Genomic DNA, 17,161 nt, shown 5'->3' with positions numbered 1-17,161 from the left:
GCCAATACGGCCTTATAGTAAAAACGTATTAAATCTTAGAAAATTTTGTTCTCTCCTCTCATATATATTTGTTAAAAACTAAATGAATGATTATGATGTCCATGAAGCCATCTACTAAAATTCATGAACCCTGGGTCAGGGGTTCAGGATCTAGGGTGGGGGGCAATATGGCCATATAGTAAAAATGTATTAAATCTAATTTTTTCAGAAATCTTCTTTTCTACTTCTATATAAAGATGTTAAATCTAAATGCATGGTTATGATGTATATGAAGCCCTCTATTAAAATTGTGAAATTCATGGCCCCTGGGTCAGGGGTTCAGGCTCTAGGGTTGGGCCAATATGGCCATATAGTAAAAATGTATTAAACTTTAGAATATCTTCTACTTTCCTCCCATACATATTTGTTAAAAACTAAATGCATGATAATGATGTCAATGAAGCCCTCTACTAAATTTGTGAAATTCTTTACCCCTTTGTTGGGGGTTCAGGCTCTCAGGTGGGGCCAATATGGCCATATAGTAAAAAATGTATTAAATTTAAGAAAATCTTCTTCTCTACTCCCATAATTATTTGTTAAATCTATATGCATGATTATGATGTCCATGAAGCCCTCTTTCAAAATTGTAAAATTCATGGCCCCTGGGTCAGGGGTTCAGGTTCTAGGATGGGGCCAATATGGCCATATAGTAAAAATGTATAAAATCTTTAAAAAATCGTCTTCTCTACTCCCATATATATCTGTAATAAACTAAATGCATGAACATGACGTTCATAAAGCCCTCTACTAAAATGTGAAATATGAATCCTGGGTCAGGGGGTCAGGCTCTAGGGTTGGGCCAATGAGGTCATATAGTAAAAATGCATTAAATATTAGAAAATCCTTTTCTCTACTTCAATATATATTTGTTATAAACTAAATGCCTGGTTATAATGTCCATGAAACCCTCTACTAATTTTGTGAAATTCTGGTCACCTATGTTAGGGGTTCAGACTCTAGGGCGGGGCCATTATGGCCATATAGTACTTAAAAAATCTTCATGTAGGCAAAAAACTGAATACATGGTTATGATGTCCACTAACCCCTCTACCTAAATTGTGAAATTCATGGCCCCTTGGTCAGGGATTTAGGACATAGGGGGGGGGGGACATTATGGTGTAAATGCATATAATGTTTACAATTTTTCTTATATATTCTCACACATCTGTATAAAAAACTGACTTATAATTATATTTACCAGGAAGTCTTCTCCTGAAATTTTGATTTTCATGTCCCCTGGAGTAGGGGTTTTGAGTCTAGGGCCAAAAAGGGATGTATAGGTGTTAATGCATATAACGTTAAAAATTATCTTCTTTACTCCCACACATCTCAAAGGAAAACTGAATTCTTAATTTTGTAGACCAGATCTTTAAGTTTTTTGGCAGAAATTATAGGTTACATAGTTCTTTTTGAAACATTTCAGACAAGGAGGTGCTTGTCATTACAAATTTATAATTTTCCACTCCAGAATGAAACCTTATTAATTAAATGCATAAATGAGACTCCTCGAAAAGATTGTGTATGGGTTATATGCTACTCAGGTGACCGTTAGGCCAAATGGCCTCTTGTTTATGGTACACCGTGGTTTAGCTGTGCTATAACAGCTGCAGTGTATCCAGATAAATCATATTCAGATTATAAATAAAGTTAAACTGAAAAAAAATATTGACAAAAATATGGAAAAATGGTTTGTTTCCGTGCATATTTCAATAACACAAACCTTTTAAAGCACGATATTGAACTTAAAAACACAACTTCGAGGTGTCACCTTTCTCGTCGTTGTCGGAATGTTTTGCTAATAATGACGATACATCTAGATCCATCTCGGAGGTTAATGCGATCTCACATTTCGTCTTCTTGGGAGGATTCAAAACCTTCGATATACTTTCTTGAATAACGGCATTTGTACGTTTATTCTTCCTAACAGCCGATTCGGACCTTTGACCGATTCTGCTCACGATATCTTGCTCGTCGACGCCCGCTAGATACAGCTGAGTAGCACAGGCCCTTTTACCGGAATGATTTTTAAAATTCCCAACAAGTTCAACGTTTGTGATTATTTCTTTTATCAGACCCTTGATTTTGTTTATTCCAAGAACCTGCTCGCTGTACTTCCCCTGCGAGATGATCATGAACAATTCAAAAAAATGTTAGTATTTTTAAGACCTTTTCAAAAAAAATCAAGAAAACGTGGTTGGCCCCTTTAATAGGGGCCAAGCCTCTCGTAAACTCTATTACAAATAACTTAAAAACGATCAAGATTTTGTAATGCATTATAGAAGCAAAGTTGTTGATCGTAACAATATCTATCGGGTAAAATCATTGCCACATACATTTATTACGTAAGTATGGCTTTTTATGGGCCAAAGTACTTAAACTTTGACGCAATATATCTAGAGAAGGAGACATATTTTGTCTACCATTGTAGAAGAGAAAATGTTTGCATTGATGATTGTAAGGAGCTCAATAAATCAAACCACTAATGTCTGTCCCCATTAAGGATCTAAAGAGCTGGCCCCTAAAATATTCATTCATTTGTATCTCAAAAAATTATCAACATTTTTAGATGGGTGTATGAACAAAGAATGTTTGTATTCGTGATACCTTTCATATGACCTCAAGAAAAAGGGATTGGCCCCTGTAATTAGGGGCCAAGCCACTCGTAAAGTCTTTTACCCATACCTTTAAAACGATCAAGATTTTGTAATGCATTATAGAAGCTAAGTTGTTGATCGTAACAATATCAGTGTAAAAAACGCATTGCCAAACCCATTGATGGCGTAAATTGGGATTTTTAGGGGACTAAAATCTTAAATCTTTGATGTTCTGTATATGAAAAAGCAAAACATTTTGTTAAGCATTTTAAATGATACTGACAATCGTATAAATTATCCAAAAGAGTGTGGTTGAGGGAAAATTCTGAAATTTCATTGATATTTTAATCGTATTGTTTAAAAATTGAACGGAAGACCTACTCATTATTCGTAACAAGAACGTATCTAGTATCTATTTGTTTCCATTATTCTACAATTACATTGATCATTTATGGTAACATTTGCAGATAAAATGTCTTTCAAATCTGTGACTTTCATTAATTATCTGTGTCTTTCATTGATAAATACTGAAAACTCAGTATCATTCCCCATATAAACTAGTTGCCGTGGTTACAATCTGTTTGATCACTTTATTAAAAACATTCAGACACACAATCCAATACTGTGGAATCATTAAAATTCGTGGAGGCTCAATTTTCGTGGAATTCGTTGGTACATCTCATCCATGAATTATTAAATTAGAGTAATAAAGTCATATTCCCTATATAGGTTTAAGAGAATACACGAAATTACGTCCCCACGAACCTGTAAAATCTATGCAATCCACGAAAATTGGCCTCCACGAAATTTAATGATTCCCCAGTATAAACTTTAAATGACTGGCCCAGCCACCTTTTCAGTGCCCTGCGCGGCCCCTGCTCCTAATCACTTAACCTAAAAATACAAATCTGCTCTTTGAATACCATCTGACCTTTCTTCAATCTTTCTATCCATCTGTAAACTTTTTAATATTACCAGGGGTTTTCCTTGCTTAGTTTTGGGTCTGACTAACGGACCCATTCCCAATCCAAAAATTACCAATATTTTACCAAATCTATGCAGATCCATTTTTCCCAATCAAGTGTCAATATTTTAAATATCAGAGCATGTTCTGCGGGTATTCCTATTTCTGAATTCTACTTTATACAATACTTGTTCATTCTCTATTCTAGATAAACACGATAACATTTTCAGAAGAAAAAAAATTATTTATATAAACCATTTTTTACTTGAAGAAAGAACATATTTACCTTTTAGAACTCCTTATTCCTTTATTAACAATTCTTAATATTTATGAACCCAAATTCAGTTGTTAGTAGCTATTGACACTTGTCATCACAGTTGGTATTACATGTAAATATTTTCTATATTTCAATGCAATTCCAACCAACCCTTAAAAAACATTAAAAAAAAAATAATAAAAATTGGTATCCTCATTTACATGTACTACATAAATACAAACTATAACATACACAAACTAAGAATAATAACTATATCTTGTTCACACCTCAAACTTTGCAGATATTTTTCCCAAACACCAAAAAAAAAATCTTTTAAACATTTAAACATGTTTTCAACAAAATATACAAAATTTCTAATTAGTAATATATACATTGAATAAAACAATAGCAAGAACATTCAAGACAAACTTTGAATACAACATACTGATCACTGTTTATCCGAGTCAACATATTTATATACAGTGCAATATATATATATATATATATATATATATATATATATATATATATATATATATATATATATATATATACTGTAAAACGAGAAAATTTGGCGCATACGTATTTTAGCGCAAACGCAAGTGCTAATACATTAGCGCAAATAAATTTTAGCGCACGCGTCTTTTTAAAAAAAAAATATTAGTTTAAATTTTCTTGTTGGATCCACACCCGTATTACTAGCTATATATTTTGTGGTCACTCAAGCACGCAATTACAATCGCATTGAATTATAACTCACGTACACAGGTAAACATATATTATAGTCACTCTTTCCGAGGTGTGGTCATTGCATGGACGTGTCATAATGTCGATCTTAAACTTTATCAAAAAACGGAAACGTGACGAGTTTCTACCTGATCCAGAAAAAGAAAACAGCAAAGAAGATGCAGAATTATGTGAATTTATTAATGATTCTTTAGAACTGCCGAAGACACCAAAGCGGGAAAAACGGGGCACGTATAATGTATATTCTCCCGAAATAAGAGCCAAAATTGGAAAATATGCAGTAGAGAACGAAGTCATGAATGCTTCCAGACATTTTACCTCGGAACTTGGTTCACCCGTGCGTGAAAGTACTATCCGTAATCTGAAGAAAGCGTATATGAAAAGCAGAGACAGAACACCTTGCCGTAGAGTTTTAGAATTACCGAAAGGAGACAGGGGTCGACCACTGATGCTAGGTAAATACGACGAGTTAGTACAAAACCACATACGAAAATTAAGATTGAACGGGGGTATCGTCAATACCTGGATAGTTATGTCCATCTCACGTGCAGTGCTAATGTTTCATCAAAAATCTCTGTTAAGTGAATTCGGCGGGCCCATAACAATAGAAAAGTCTCTGGCAGAATCGATTCTCAGGAGAATGGGGTACGCAAAACGGAAAGGGACTAAGTCCGTTAAAGTCCTTCCCAGTGATTTTGAAAACGTAAAAGCAGATTTCCTACAGCGAATTAAAACAGTTGTCAAGAAGCACTCCATCCCAGAGTGTTTGATTATCAACGTTGATGAAACAGGTGTCAATATTGTTCCTGTAGGAAACTGGACTATGGATCTCGAGGGAAACAAACAAGTTAAGATTACGGGTTTAGATGATAAGCGTCAGATTACTGTGACTCTGGCGTCCACCGCATCAGGTGTTCTTCTCGATCCGCAAGTCATCTATGAAGGAAAAACTCCTGCATGTCACCCCAAGTTTAAGTTTCCCGAGGGTTGGGCCATTACGCAGTCAGAAAACCATTGGGCAAACTCAGTGACAACGAGAGAGTAAGTAAAAATTACTATAAAATATTATCAATCTAAAACAGAAAGTTGTTAACTTTCCAGAGTAATATGACTAACTTTTACGGGGTTTTTTTCAGGCTGGTGAACTCAATCATTATTCCCTACGTTAAATCAACTAGAAAGCGACTTGGTATCAAAGCGACATCGAAGGCATTGTTACTCTGGGACGTGTTCAGGGGTCATCAGGACGACGAGGCTCGCGCGATCCTAAAACGCAACAACATAGAATTAGTCTACATACCCCCCAACTGCACAGATCAGTTACAACCACTTGACCAGTTAGTAAACAAAGAATTCAAAGGTGCTCTGAAAAAAGAATTTCAGAAGTGGTACGCCGACTCAATTCTCGATAAAATGTCTGAGAAAAGTGACGACGAGAGCGTTGTATCTTCAATAAACCTCAAGTTATCCGTATTAAAACCCGTGCATGCCCAGTGGCTCGTCCGTGCTATTGACAGTATTACTGCAAGAAAAGAATTGCTTGTAAAGTCGTTTGAAACCACAGGAATTCTGAATGTGATATGATCATTTTAATTCATGTTTTATATGAATGTTTTGTAAGACGTTTTATTGACAAACGTTTTATAGTTTTATCATTGTGCATTTTTATCCATAAAGGACTTTTAAACTTCTAAAACATGTAAAGAACAGTAATAAATGATTGTGCAATGTTCGTTTTTTAAGTGAATAAACTGGTAGTAATCGTGTACTGTCAGCGTGAATGATCGCTACGCTTGATCACATTTTCACCTCGAGGCGCTAAAGAGAGTTGACACGGGGAGAAACCCAACTATGAAGGTGATAATGATAGGTACTAACAAGCCAATCAATTATATTATTTAGTCCATGTTTATTTGGCAAATCCATTCTGTTTACCTGTATGAGTGTGTAATACACCGCATGGCCGAAATTACGTAAGCGCGCACTTCCAGTGCAATGATATAATAAATAGACCGTAGTGATGATTTGAAGCCTGAACAAAGTGAATAGTATGGAGAACCTTTGGCGCACTACAAATTTTAGCGCTCAGAGGCGCTTGCGCCAATGGCGCTAAAATTTATAGTGCGCCAAGTTTTCTCGTTTTACAGTATATATATATATATATATATATATATATATATATATATATATATATATATATATATATATATATATATATAAACTCTAACTATACATTAAATATATAATTCTCCCACAATATACTTTTGCATCAGGAAAATTTAATATACATATCCTTTAAACTGCCAAACTCCTTTTAATTGCAACCATGATTCATTTTCATTAACATTATAATTGATCAGCATATGTCAAATACAATAACAACATCTCTCTCCTAGACTTAAAACGTTCTAATTAAATGACCCCTACTCATCGTTGGTCTGATTTTAAATAAAGAAAAATTTCGACTTCAAGCATATTGGTTTTGAAAAAATAAAACAAATCAGATGAAAAAAAAAAATTCCTGTCGTATTCCATTGTCGTACCAAACTAAACTCAAAAAAATATTGATCTCGATTACCATAACGTCCAACCCAACGATTATATATTCTCATCTAAAGAAGGGTGACATGTTACTATGCCTCACTCCATCTCTCTGTCGATTCGTCAATCAGCAGTTTGTTCATATCTCTATTCCAAATATTGCACATAAAATAAGCGAATTTGTTATATAGTGATTTATCATAACACTATCTTTAGTTCAATTTAGGGTAAATTAATAGTATTTCATCAGAATTATGCCTCATGGACTTAAAAAAAAACAACAACTTTAAGGTCAAGATCTAGTTAATGATTCCAGACTGTCTTTCTGGTGCTTGAACCATTATGACGGCACAATTGTCTTGATGAATCTTTCCCCGTATTTTATGGCTTAAAAGGAATTATGTAGAAAATAATACAATATTTTGACATTCTATATTCAATCAAATAAATCTATCGATATTTACAGATCAAAATTAAATGTCATCACATGCTTGTAACATTATCTTACTACTTTTAGGATTTTCTACTTCAGCATGTGATATTATCATTTAATTGCATCCACATGCGTTCTATTTCCCCCGCTGAATAAGGATGCCCTGTTATTAAGTTCCTGAAGTGTCCCCCACACGGTTCTTTAATTCTGGTAATGCAGCTAAAGCCCGGATGTCCAACTGCGTGAGCATTTATATATTTCCTACACATTCCAGTTATGTACACATCCTCAATAAATATGGATGGCACTTCGCTCGTTGCAAGGTAAAGCTTGCCGAAGATATCACCGGATATGACATATGCTGGGCCGCCAAAGTAATCAGGGAAATAATCTGGTTTGTATTCCTCTTTTGAGATGAAATATTTTGAAAGCTTATTTCTGATCACACTCCCGTTTGTTACTTTACATCCAATAATCGAATTAACTGGATTAATTTTTTTAAGATAATTTATTAGAAGATAAGAATTTAAAAACACATCGTCGTCTACTTTAAGAATATATTCGGTGTTGGTACAATGGACGTAAACCCATTGTAACAAGGCAGTTATCTTTATTACTAGATATTTATATTTTTCCTTGATATTTAGTTCAACAATGTCCATGTATTTTTCTTTCTCCATGGCAAACGTTTCCTTTATATTTTGGTCGAGTTCGTCAACTTCTTTTCCGACAAAGAAAATCAATCGTAAAGAAGTATCCTGTTTAACAACACTACCCCATGAATTCCTGATAGCCATCCTCTCTCTGAAATTACCTGCTCTACTAGGTACAGCCATTAAAAGGAATACAGAATGTTCACCTCCGCAATGACGAGGAGGTGGATGAAACTGCAAGTAGAAGTTCATCGAACGGGAGGTCGATAATGGTGTAAGGTATGTATTTGAAATGATCAACAGCATAATGTTTACACTTGATAGAATTCCAAGCATAAAAAAAACCGCTTTAATGCTGTATGTAAAAGTTGGTCGTCCCCATCGCAAACACGCCATTATGGTCATCTAAAAGTGAATCAAGAAAACAGTCTCATTGTCAAATTGATTGTTTTAAATTTCAAGACTTCCACCTCATTAACCAACTTATGAAACATTTATGATGGCTTTTCATTGTAAAGTAAGGTTAACATTTAGTGTACATAAACGTCTTGTTTCGTTTTTCAAAATAGGTTGATTGAGAACGATTTCTTTTTTTTAAACATCTGAATTTATATTTATTTTTTTCTTTGCAACCCTTTAAACGATTACAATTTCACTGACATGTAGTATCGAAGTAAAATCATTTAGTTTCGTACCTCATTTGCTTGAATAGATTCAGTCAATTTTTCTTGCATCAATTGTGTATGCAAACTTCAGAAACATTTGTAAAAATGCTCTCATAGGTTTATATCAGATGTTCCTCAAAATATTTGAAAGCTTACGCCCATGTACAATGTCATCTGCAAATGAAAAAAATCCATACAGCCATTTCCACGTTGAAATCGAGTGCAATGATAAATTGTAGTTAAATTTGGCGTCATAATGAAACCATATGGTGCTTTTTTATCTATAGCCTAAGCATTGCATACAAATGTACATTAATGTTGAGTAAACAACCTAATAGAAAACAGTTTCTTTCTCGACTAACTTTAATAATAAAATTACTCTTAAGAGCCTTTTCCGTCCTTGGAATTTCCTTTCTTATTTAAATTTTTTAGACCTAGTTTAAATTAAACTTGCCTTTTAAGATGTGCAAGAAAACCTAACTACCTGGGGTGCACAGGAGATGAATGAGATTCTGTGTCTTGCCAGTAACAATGTATACAATCACCCTTAAAATTATTAGCAACTGGGAAGGGGTGGGGGAGGTAAATGAGGGTTTCAAATACTACCACTGTTTACTTGCACTTATAGTATATTACACGAAGAATATTGACAAGCATTTCGTTTATCAATGTATGAGACAGGAGTGAGAGTGCAGGTTTGTCTAATTAACATCATTTATTAAACTATTGACATTGTGTGAGGATTCGCTATTTTTTTTTACAATCAGTATTATCTTTTTATAAGATAACAGAATATTTTTTGTTTTTAGCTCACCTGAGCTGAAAGCTCAAGTGAGCTTTTCTGATCACATTTAGTCCGTCGTCCGTTTGTCCGTCCGTCTGTCCGTCTGTAAACTTTTCACATTTTGAACTTCTTCTCTAAAACCACTTAACCAAATTCAACCAAATTTGGCTCAAAGCATTCTTATGGAAAGATGAATATTAATTGCAGAAATGAAAGAAAAATGTTCATTGAAAGTGGAGAAAACCTCAAAACTGTAAAAAAAAAAAAAAAAAAAAAAGGAAAAAAAAGAGGGGGTGCATATTAAAAAATCTTCTTCTCAGGAACTACTGAGGCAAATTCAACGAAATTTAGCATGAATAATCCTAAAGGGATGGAAAATATAAATTGCAAAAATTATGGGCTAATTCTGTTTCAAATCTGAGTTATAACGAAAATAATAAGAAAGAAAAGGCGTTTTTCAAGCAATTATAGCATCCATGAGTCTTGGGAAAATGGGTAGGCATGACCGGGCCAGGGCAAAACAAAAGATTGACAGTTGTTATTCTGCCAATCTCATTAAAATTTCAAGATATTTACTGACCCAGTATATTTGTATTCGCTGTAAATATTGCTGCAAAATAATGCGTAATTGGAATTGACGATTGCCGATCTGCCCCGGCTTTTATTTTGCCCCGGCCCGGGTTTGCTTACCCATTTTACCAAGACTCGTATTCCATAATAATAAAACGAGGTTCTTTGTTTAAAGCAGCCATGACACTATCTGATAAACGGGTCGATCTGACTATGATGAATTTGTGTGTTGTACAACAGTTTGTGTACGAAGGGAATCTTTGAAACATGCAAAATACATTTGTGAAGTAAATTGAAGCTAAATATTTCAACGCGTTGACATTTTTCACATGACGGTGGTGTTAGCTTGTTGTGATTTTTGTTTCGTTTTCATTTATGCTTTGCGTTAACCTGGGAACTGTCGCTTATATTTCCTGATTTTTACATATCAAATCAAACAGAGACTTCGGTAAATCAAACAGTTTACTGTTTACCTGCGCAAATTAAGCAACATCTGATGTATTAAGAAAGAACTAAAATGCAATTCATTCAGGCTCTCGGTAATTCGGTATCATCTTTTGCGTTATGGTAGAATAATGCAATATGTTTTGTTAAGATGCTCGGCATTTTCTCGAGTTTATTCAGTTTAAATAGAGTTTAATATCGCTGACGGAAATATGTAGGTATATACATGTATTTGATTCATTTTGAAAAATAAATCGTGTTCTTTATTTGTTATAGTGCATGTTTCTTGTGTTTAATTGTTTATATTTTCTTTTTACTTACCATATTTGAGTGTTAAGCTTCGAATTATAAGCAAGATACAGAGATTTGCTAACAATTCTATGTTTGTACACAGATCTGAGGCCATTCATTTTTTTCCATTTCAAATGCCGAATAGGAAATACCAAATTATAAATCTTAAGCTGAATGTAATGAACTCATGTGAACAAACTATGACTCAAACCTAGCAAAATTTTGAGCTCATTTTGCTTATAATTCTACGAGTGACGTTGAAATTTTGCTTGATCATTAGAAATTCTATATGAATTAGAGTATGTTAGATACTTGTACACAAAAATTAAAGAATGATATGCGGTATATAACTACTCTCTGGGGCCCCCTCTTTATACAATGAATAATGTGAAATGTGACTAAATAAAAACGACATCCTTACAACAGTTTCCATAGTTCTGACACATTTCTGTTGCGGGGATAAAAGAATTATTGCTATTCCTTAGAAAATAGTACATCGGAAAATTATCCTGGTTTGTAGCCATTTATTTTTGAATAAAAATGAAAATATTGGGTGGGCCATAGTAAATTAGAGTGATGTGCCTGTCAATGCGATGACATTGATTTTTATAGCTCTTTAACATGTCACGTGACAACATTTTTCATTCCAGTGTATTCATCAATCAAGTGTGAGTAAAGTTATAAAAGTCACGAGTTTACGCGAGGTAAACAACAGTCATTTAATTATAATGGAGAAGTCAAAATAAATTTTTGAATATTTTTATATAATTTGAGAAATTGAGCGCATTGAGGTGCAATTTTCTTCTTCACATATATACATGTAGGATTTTTTTGGATAATATACAATAACTATTATATTAAAAAAAAAATACAATAATTAGTAAGTAGTTGAGGAAGAAAATGTACCTATTTTGATCGCTTTATTAAGTGGTGGAGGGGGGCAGAACGAAAGTACAGGGAATTAGAAGTTGTAAAACAGTGTACCCCTACCAAATTATAAGTTCTATATCTTGCGTAGAATTTTCTTATTCTGTGTAAAAACAGTATTTCATGATTACGTGATTGCAAAAATAAGTGTAAAATTCGAATACTTTACAATATTTTTTTTTTGTTATTCTACCGAGGGCCATATAGCACAATATCTTTTGAACGCCCATTGTTGCTCAGATGAGCGATGTGGCCCCATGGGCCTCTTGTAAACAATCCCCATCTTTGATTCTATATAGTCGAGACCACCAGCGTAGTCTAATTATACCCTTCACAATCGTTTAACCTCTTTGTACTCCATTTCCCTTTAGCTTGCAATGCACTGACCTAGTTTTTAAACGTCAATGTTGACCTGGGAAAGCGCAAATAATGTGTTAGTTGTATATAGGATACATTTGTAGCTTTATCATTGAAATATCTTTTACACTCGCCCAGTAAATAACAAATTAACAGTATTATCTTCAAAGAAATTTTGTTTAGAGAAAGAAACCCAGCAATTATCTTATTGTTTAAGAATTTATTTCCTAACACATGTAATTTTAGTATTTCGGATATGTTCATGCCAACTCTTTCCTGAAAGAAGCTGTATTACACCGTAAACAACCCCTAACGCCGGGGAGTCGACAAAAAGTAGGGGGGAGTCGATTCCAACGCATAGGGGAGTCGATTTTCTTCGCTTGGGAGACGGAAGGAATTTAGGTCACGCCTTTTGTAGGTATTAATAAGAAGTATTTCCAAAAAATATACACCGCACGGAAGACAGCGATAATCAAACTTTGTGTCGGTCATTGGTCCGAGTGCTCTTTGCGTCTAGAAGTCTCAAACACTTCGAAACTATTTGACGAATTTCAAATTCACGGTGATCGGGTGGTCAAAATATGCATGATTTGAAAAATATATGACTTGCTTTGGGTTACAGACAGTTGAAACAGTCGAACAAATGATCAACCTTGTAAGTGCAATAATCAAATCTTAACAAACCTAAGGAAAAAATGAGTAATCAAGACATTTTCTGTTCAGATGTAACGGTAACGTAGGGGAGAGTCGATTTTCGGAAAACAGACCGCACGGGGGAGTAGAAAAATGAAATCCAATTCACTCTATCGGGAATGTTTAACTCATTTTTCCATAGTGAATAGCATTCAGACGAGGTCTATAAAAGTCGACTTCATCTAATAAATAAAATGGTTTTACTTATTCGCAGATATTTAAGCAATAGCAATAAAGACAGGTACATATACTACTCATTTTTTCCATTCAATTTCGTTTTTTGTTTTCATTTTTATTTAAATGAATTAAAAGAGAAAATATTTATTAAAAGGTATTTTCTTTTTATTTCTTTGTTGTTACTAGACCCATTGAAACGAACCACATGTGTTTGAACGTATTCTTAAACGTTTAATTGACTTCCAAGAACTACTTTTTAATCCAGTGTTTAGCTGATCAAATTTTAAAAAAATATTTGAAGATCTATATTGATTTTTTTTTTACATCAATCATTGATGTCTTTTTGTACTTTTAAGTTGAAATTGCGTGCGTTTTTTCTTTCTTTATTGAGCGATTTTACATTTTAGTAAAGCCACATAGAAAGCACGGACTATAAGTACTTACACGGGCTAAGTTCAAACTTCCAAGTAGCTATAGTTCTCATTACTATGGTAATCATCTTCATATGGCTGTTACTTATGTGTAACGTTTTGATAGTAAATAAAAAATAAAATGCTTTCTTTAGTGATTCATGCGGAATATGAAGATAGCAACATTGCAGAAAAGAAAAACAGTTAAACGTATTTTTTTCTGCAATGATTGCTACCTTCGTTAACTGCATGAATCATTAAATAAATCATTTCATTGTTTATATTTACATCTTTCTTTTAACAGATTAATAAATTGATCGTAAAAAGTAAAACTAGCTAAATTACGGTCGATGTACATCTATACGCTATAGAAAAGCAGCAGCCAAATCGTATTTAATTAGAAAGTGAGTCTGACATCATCATGATAATTTCGTGCAGTGATTTTTCCTAACTTGATGAAGATTTCGAGCTGTTGATAAACGAGGCGTATAGACTTCAATCCTGTCAGTTTCTACAGATCTATGAATTACACAATCAATGCTCGTAAGAAATAGAGGAAGGTGTACTTGGTGCATGTAAATATATAGTTATAGAAATGGAGGAATGACAAATCTAGTCTCGAACCCGCGACCCTTTAATTCGTAGCAGTACTGAGCCTATTATATATACACTATCACAAAACAAACAGTAAAACGCTTTCTTCAGTGATTCATAGGGTTATGATAGTAGCAAGCAAATCATGATATATACATACGTAAATTGATATCTCGGTCTATGTACTTTTCTTGAATGTAAATCACCATCATACCCGTATACATAACCAAAAAAGCATTTTATTGTTCAGATTAAGCACAGTTGATGACTGTATTATTTTTCGTACGATAGGAGTACAAATATGGATAATTAAATAATTCAACAGTCAAATATAGAATTTACGATTTAACTACAGATGCTTCAATCAGCACAAAAAGAAAAGCAGGCATTCTGTTCACATACAGTCCACAGAAATACAACTATTTTGCAGACACCCCCACCCCCCAAATTTAACAAGTCAACGACGCCGCGACCTTACTAGATAATCATATTGACAAGAGCACCCACCAACCACCCTTCAATAGCAAATACACACATGATATACAGATGACCAAAAAAATACGGCATGTTAAATTATATCCTCTGTATTACTTAAGTGTGTTTATATGAATGAAAACAACGAGTTTTGAAACACAACAAAAAAGCAACAAAAGACAAAACAAACAAACAAACCAACAACCACACACACAGGACAATGACAAAACAAAAAAGATAAATGGAGTTTTGTGAATATTGTTGTGAACTTTATGTGTCTTTGATATGGTTTGAGATAAACAAATCATAAGAAAAGAGAAAAAGTCAAGTTATGAAGATATATCGTTTTATTTTAACGCATATTTTGCATTTTTAGCAATATTTTCTACTCCCCCGTGCGTTCTGTTTTCCGAAAATCGACTCTCCCCTACGTTACCATTACATCTGAACAGAAAATGTCTTGATTACTCATTTTTTCCTAGGGTTTGTTAAGATTTGATTATTGCACTTACAAGGTTGATCATTTGTAGACAGTTTTAACTGTCTGTATCCCAAAGTAAGTCGTATATTTTACAAATCATGCATATTTTGACCACCCGATCACCGTGAATTTGAAATCTGTCAAATAGTTTCGAAGTGTTTGAGACTACTAGACGCATAGAGCACTCGGACCAATGACCGACACAAAGTTTGATTATCGCTGTCTTCCGTGCGGTATATACGTTTTGGAAATACTCCTTATAAATACCTACAAAAGGCGTGACCTAAATTCCTTCCGTCTCCGAAGCGAAGAAAATCGACTCCCACATGCGTTGGAATCGACTCCCCCCTTCTTTTTGTCGACTCCCCCGCGTTAGGGGTTGTTTACGGTGTATTAACTATATATACAGTATCTTGAAAGCCGATATTTTTCAGTGTTTAATTTTGCTGTGACAAATTTCTATTTAGATAAATCAGGATGTAATTTAAATTGATAGACATGATTGAAACAAATCTTTAGTTTTTCTAGGCATAAACAATTTTGGTTATTAAAATGTATAGCAATTTTGCAACCTGATGTTTTTTATAGAATGACAATAATGTAATTTTATTTCTATAGTTTCTAATTAGCTTTGATTACAAACACTTACCAGAAGTCAACTATAATTGTTTTCGCCAATGAAATGGCAAAGTGCAATTTTTGAATTTAAAAAAAATCGTAAATGAAAATGAAGTATAGGATCAAGGTCGGGGTCGGAGTAGGTGGTTGACCTCCATACAACAGGCACCTATATTATTATAACGAAGAGGGTATATATTTAAAATTAAGAGAACAATATAACGTCGGGTACCTGTGTTTCAAAGTTACACGTAGATAACGAAATTTTGATAAAAAAAAAACAAAACAACAACAACAATAACATTCAGGCATACGCAAAAAGTTGGCTGGTGCTTCAAAAATTGTCATCTTGCAAGTTATGAAAAATGTTCGATTAATTTACATGTTAAATAAAAACTGTTAACGTCTTGTTAAATGAGAGCTGTTCATGTATTGATGTCAGAGAAACATTCTTACTTCTCCAACTTACGCATAGGCACCTGACGTTTAATATAATAGTATAGATATTACATAAATGGATCAGACAACAAGCAATGCCTATGTGCATCTTCGCCATACGGTACCACAAGGTACAAATAATAATTACTGACATATGATATAATTCAATGCAGCTTTTAATTTAGTGCTTATCTAATTAATGGATGTAAAATGACATACTAATGCTCAATATGATCGTAAAGTAGATAAAAATATGAATAACGGGTAGCAGATAAAATAAATAAACAAAACAGATCAAATAGGTAAAAAGAGAGTTAATAAATAAGCAAAACCATATATAGATTTTTAATCGTTTAGTATTTGCAAGACATTCATGTACAAAAACTGAGGCAGTGATTTCAGCATAAAAATATCATTGTCTCAAGACAGCAATTAATAAAATGAAATGCTTTTTCAATATGAAATCCACAACTATAGCAAACGTTGTTTTTAATAAAAAATCTTAATAAAGATCAGCATTTAAACTTCTAGCACTATTCCCCAATTGACAATGGATAATATATTCCATTCGATTTTCCATTTTTCGCTTTTTGACATATGTTAAGTTTATTTATCATTTTATCTTTCATTATCAAATAGTTTACTGTTAATTATGTGTTATTTCACCTTCAATTAAGGGATAACTAGTTTCAGGGAAAATTCAGGGCTTTAAGAGATCTATGAGATAATCATTGTAGGTGTCCATACACTATCTTGTGAAGTAATGTTAATATATGTACTTTTAGACATAGGGACATCAATTTGTATTCAGTTCTAATACACATGAAAACAAATAACATATTTTCTTTAATCTACAAAATAAAATCTGAAAGAAAAGAATAATAATAAATCTGTACTTGGTGACCTTAAACTTCAGTCTCTAGAGGGAATGGAAATCAATTTAAGATTGATAAAAATTGATTTAAAAAAATGCTAGCCCGACTCGCCCGTCCAATCCAGAAGGAAAAAAGT

At 33.4% G+C, this 17,161-nt stretch overlaps 1 protein-coding gene and 1 long non-coding RNA gene across 2 annotated transcripts; one reads left to right on the top strand and one right to left on the bottom strand.

The window, feature by feature from the left end:
* Positions 1 to 4,510: 4,510 nt before the first annotated feature.
* On the top strand, positions 4,511 to 6,751 carry LOC117685499 (uncharacterized). The gene is made up of 2 exons (XM_034459909.2): positions 4,511 to 5,641; positions 5,737 to 6,751. The coding sequence occupies exons 1-2, from the start codon at positions 4,680 to 4,682 to the stop codon at positions 6,182 to 6,184; spliced, it is 1,410 nt and encodes a 469-aa protein (XP_034315800.2). The 5' UTR covers positions 4,511 to 4,679; the 3' UTR covers positions 6,185 to 6,751.
* A 1,522-nt stretch (positions 6,752 to 8,273) lies between these two features.
* On the bottom strand, positions 8,274 to 9,075 carry LOC136273130 (uncharacterized). Its single transcript, XR_010711325.1, has 2 exons — positions 8,923 to 9,075; positions 8,274 to 8,632 (listed from the first exon to the last, which is right to left on the bottom strand). It is a non-coding gene; the product is annotated as an uncharacterized lncRNA (long non-coding RNA).
* Between the last annotated feature and the right edge of the window lie 8,086 nt (positions 9,076 to 17,161).

This window comes from Magallana gigas, chromosome 1 (assembly GCF_963853765.1).
Source record: "Magallana gigas chromosome 1, xbMagGiga1.1, whole genome shotgun sequence".
NCBI classification, from domain to species: Eukaryota; Metazoa; Mollusca; class Bivalvia; order Ostreida; family Ostreidae; genus Magallana; species Magallana gigas.
Note: the sequence above shows the minus strand (reverse complement) of the source record. Positions and strands in the feature narration are given on the sequence as shown.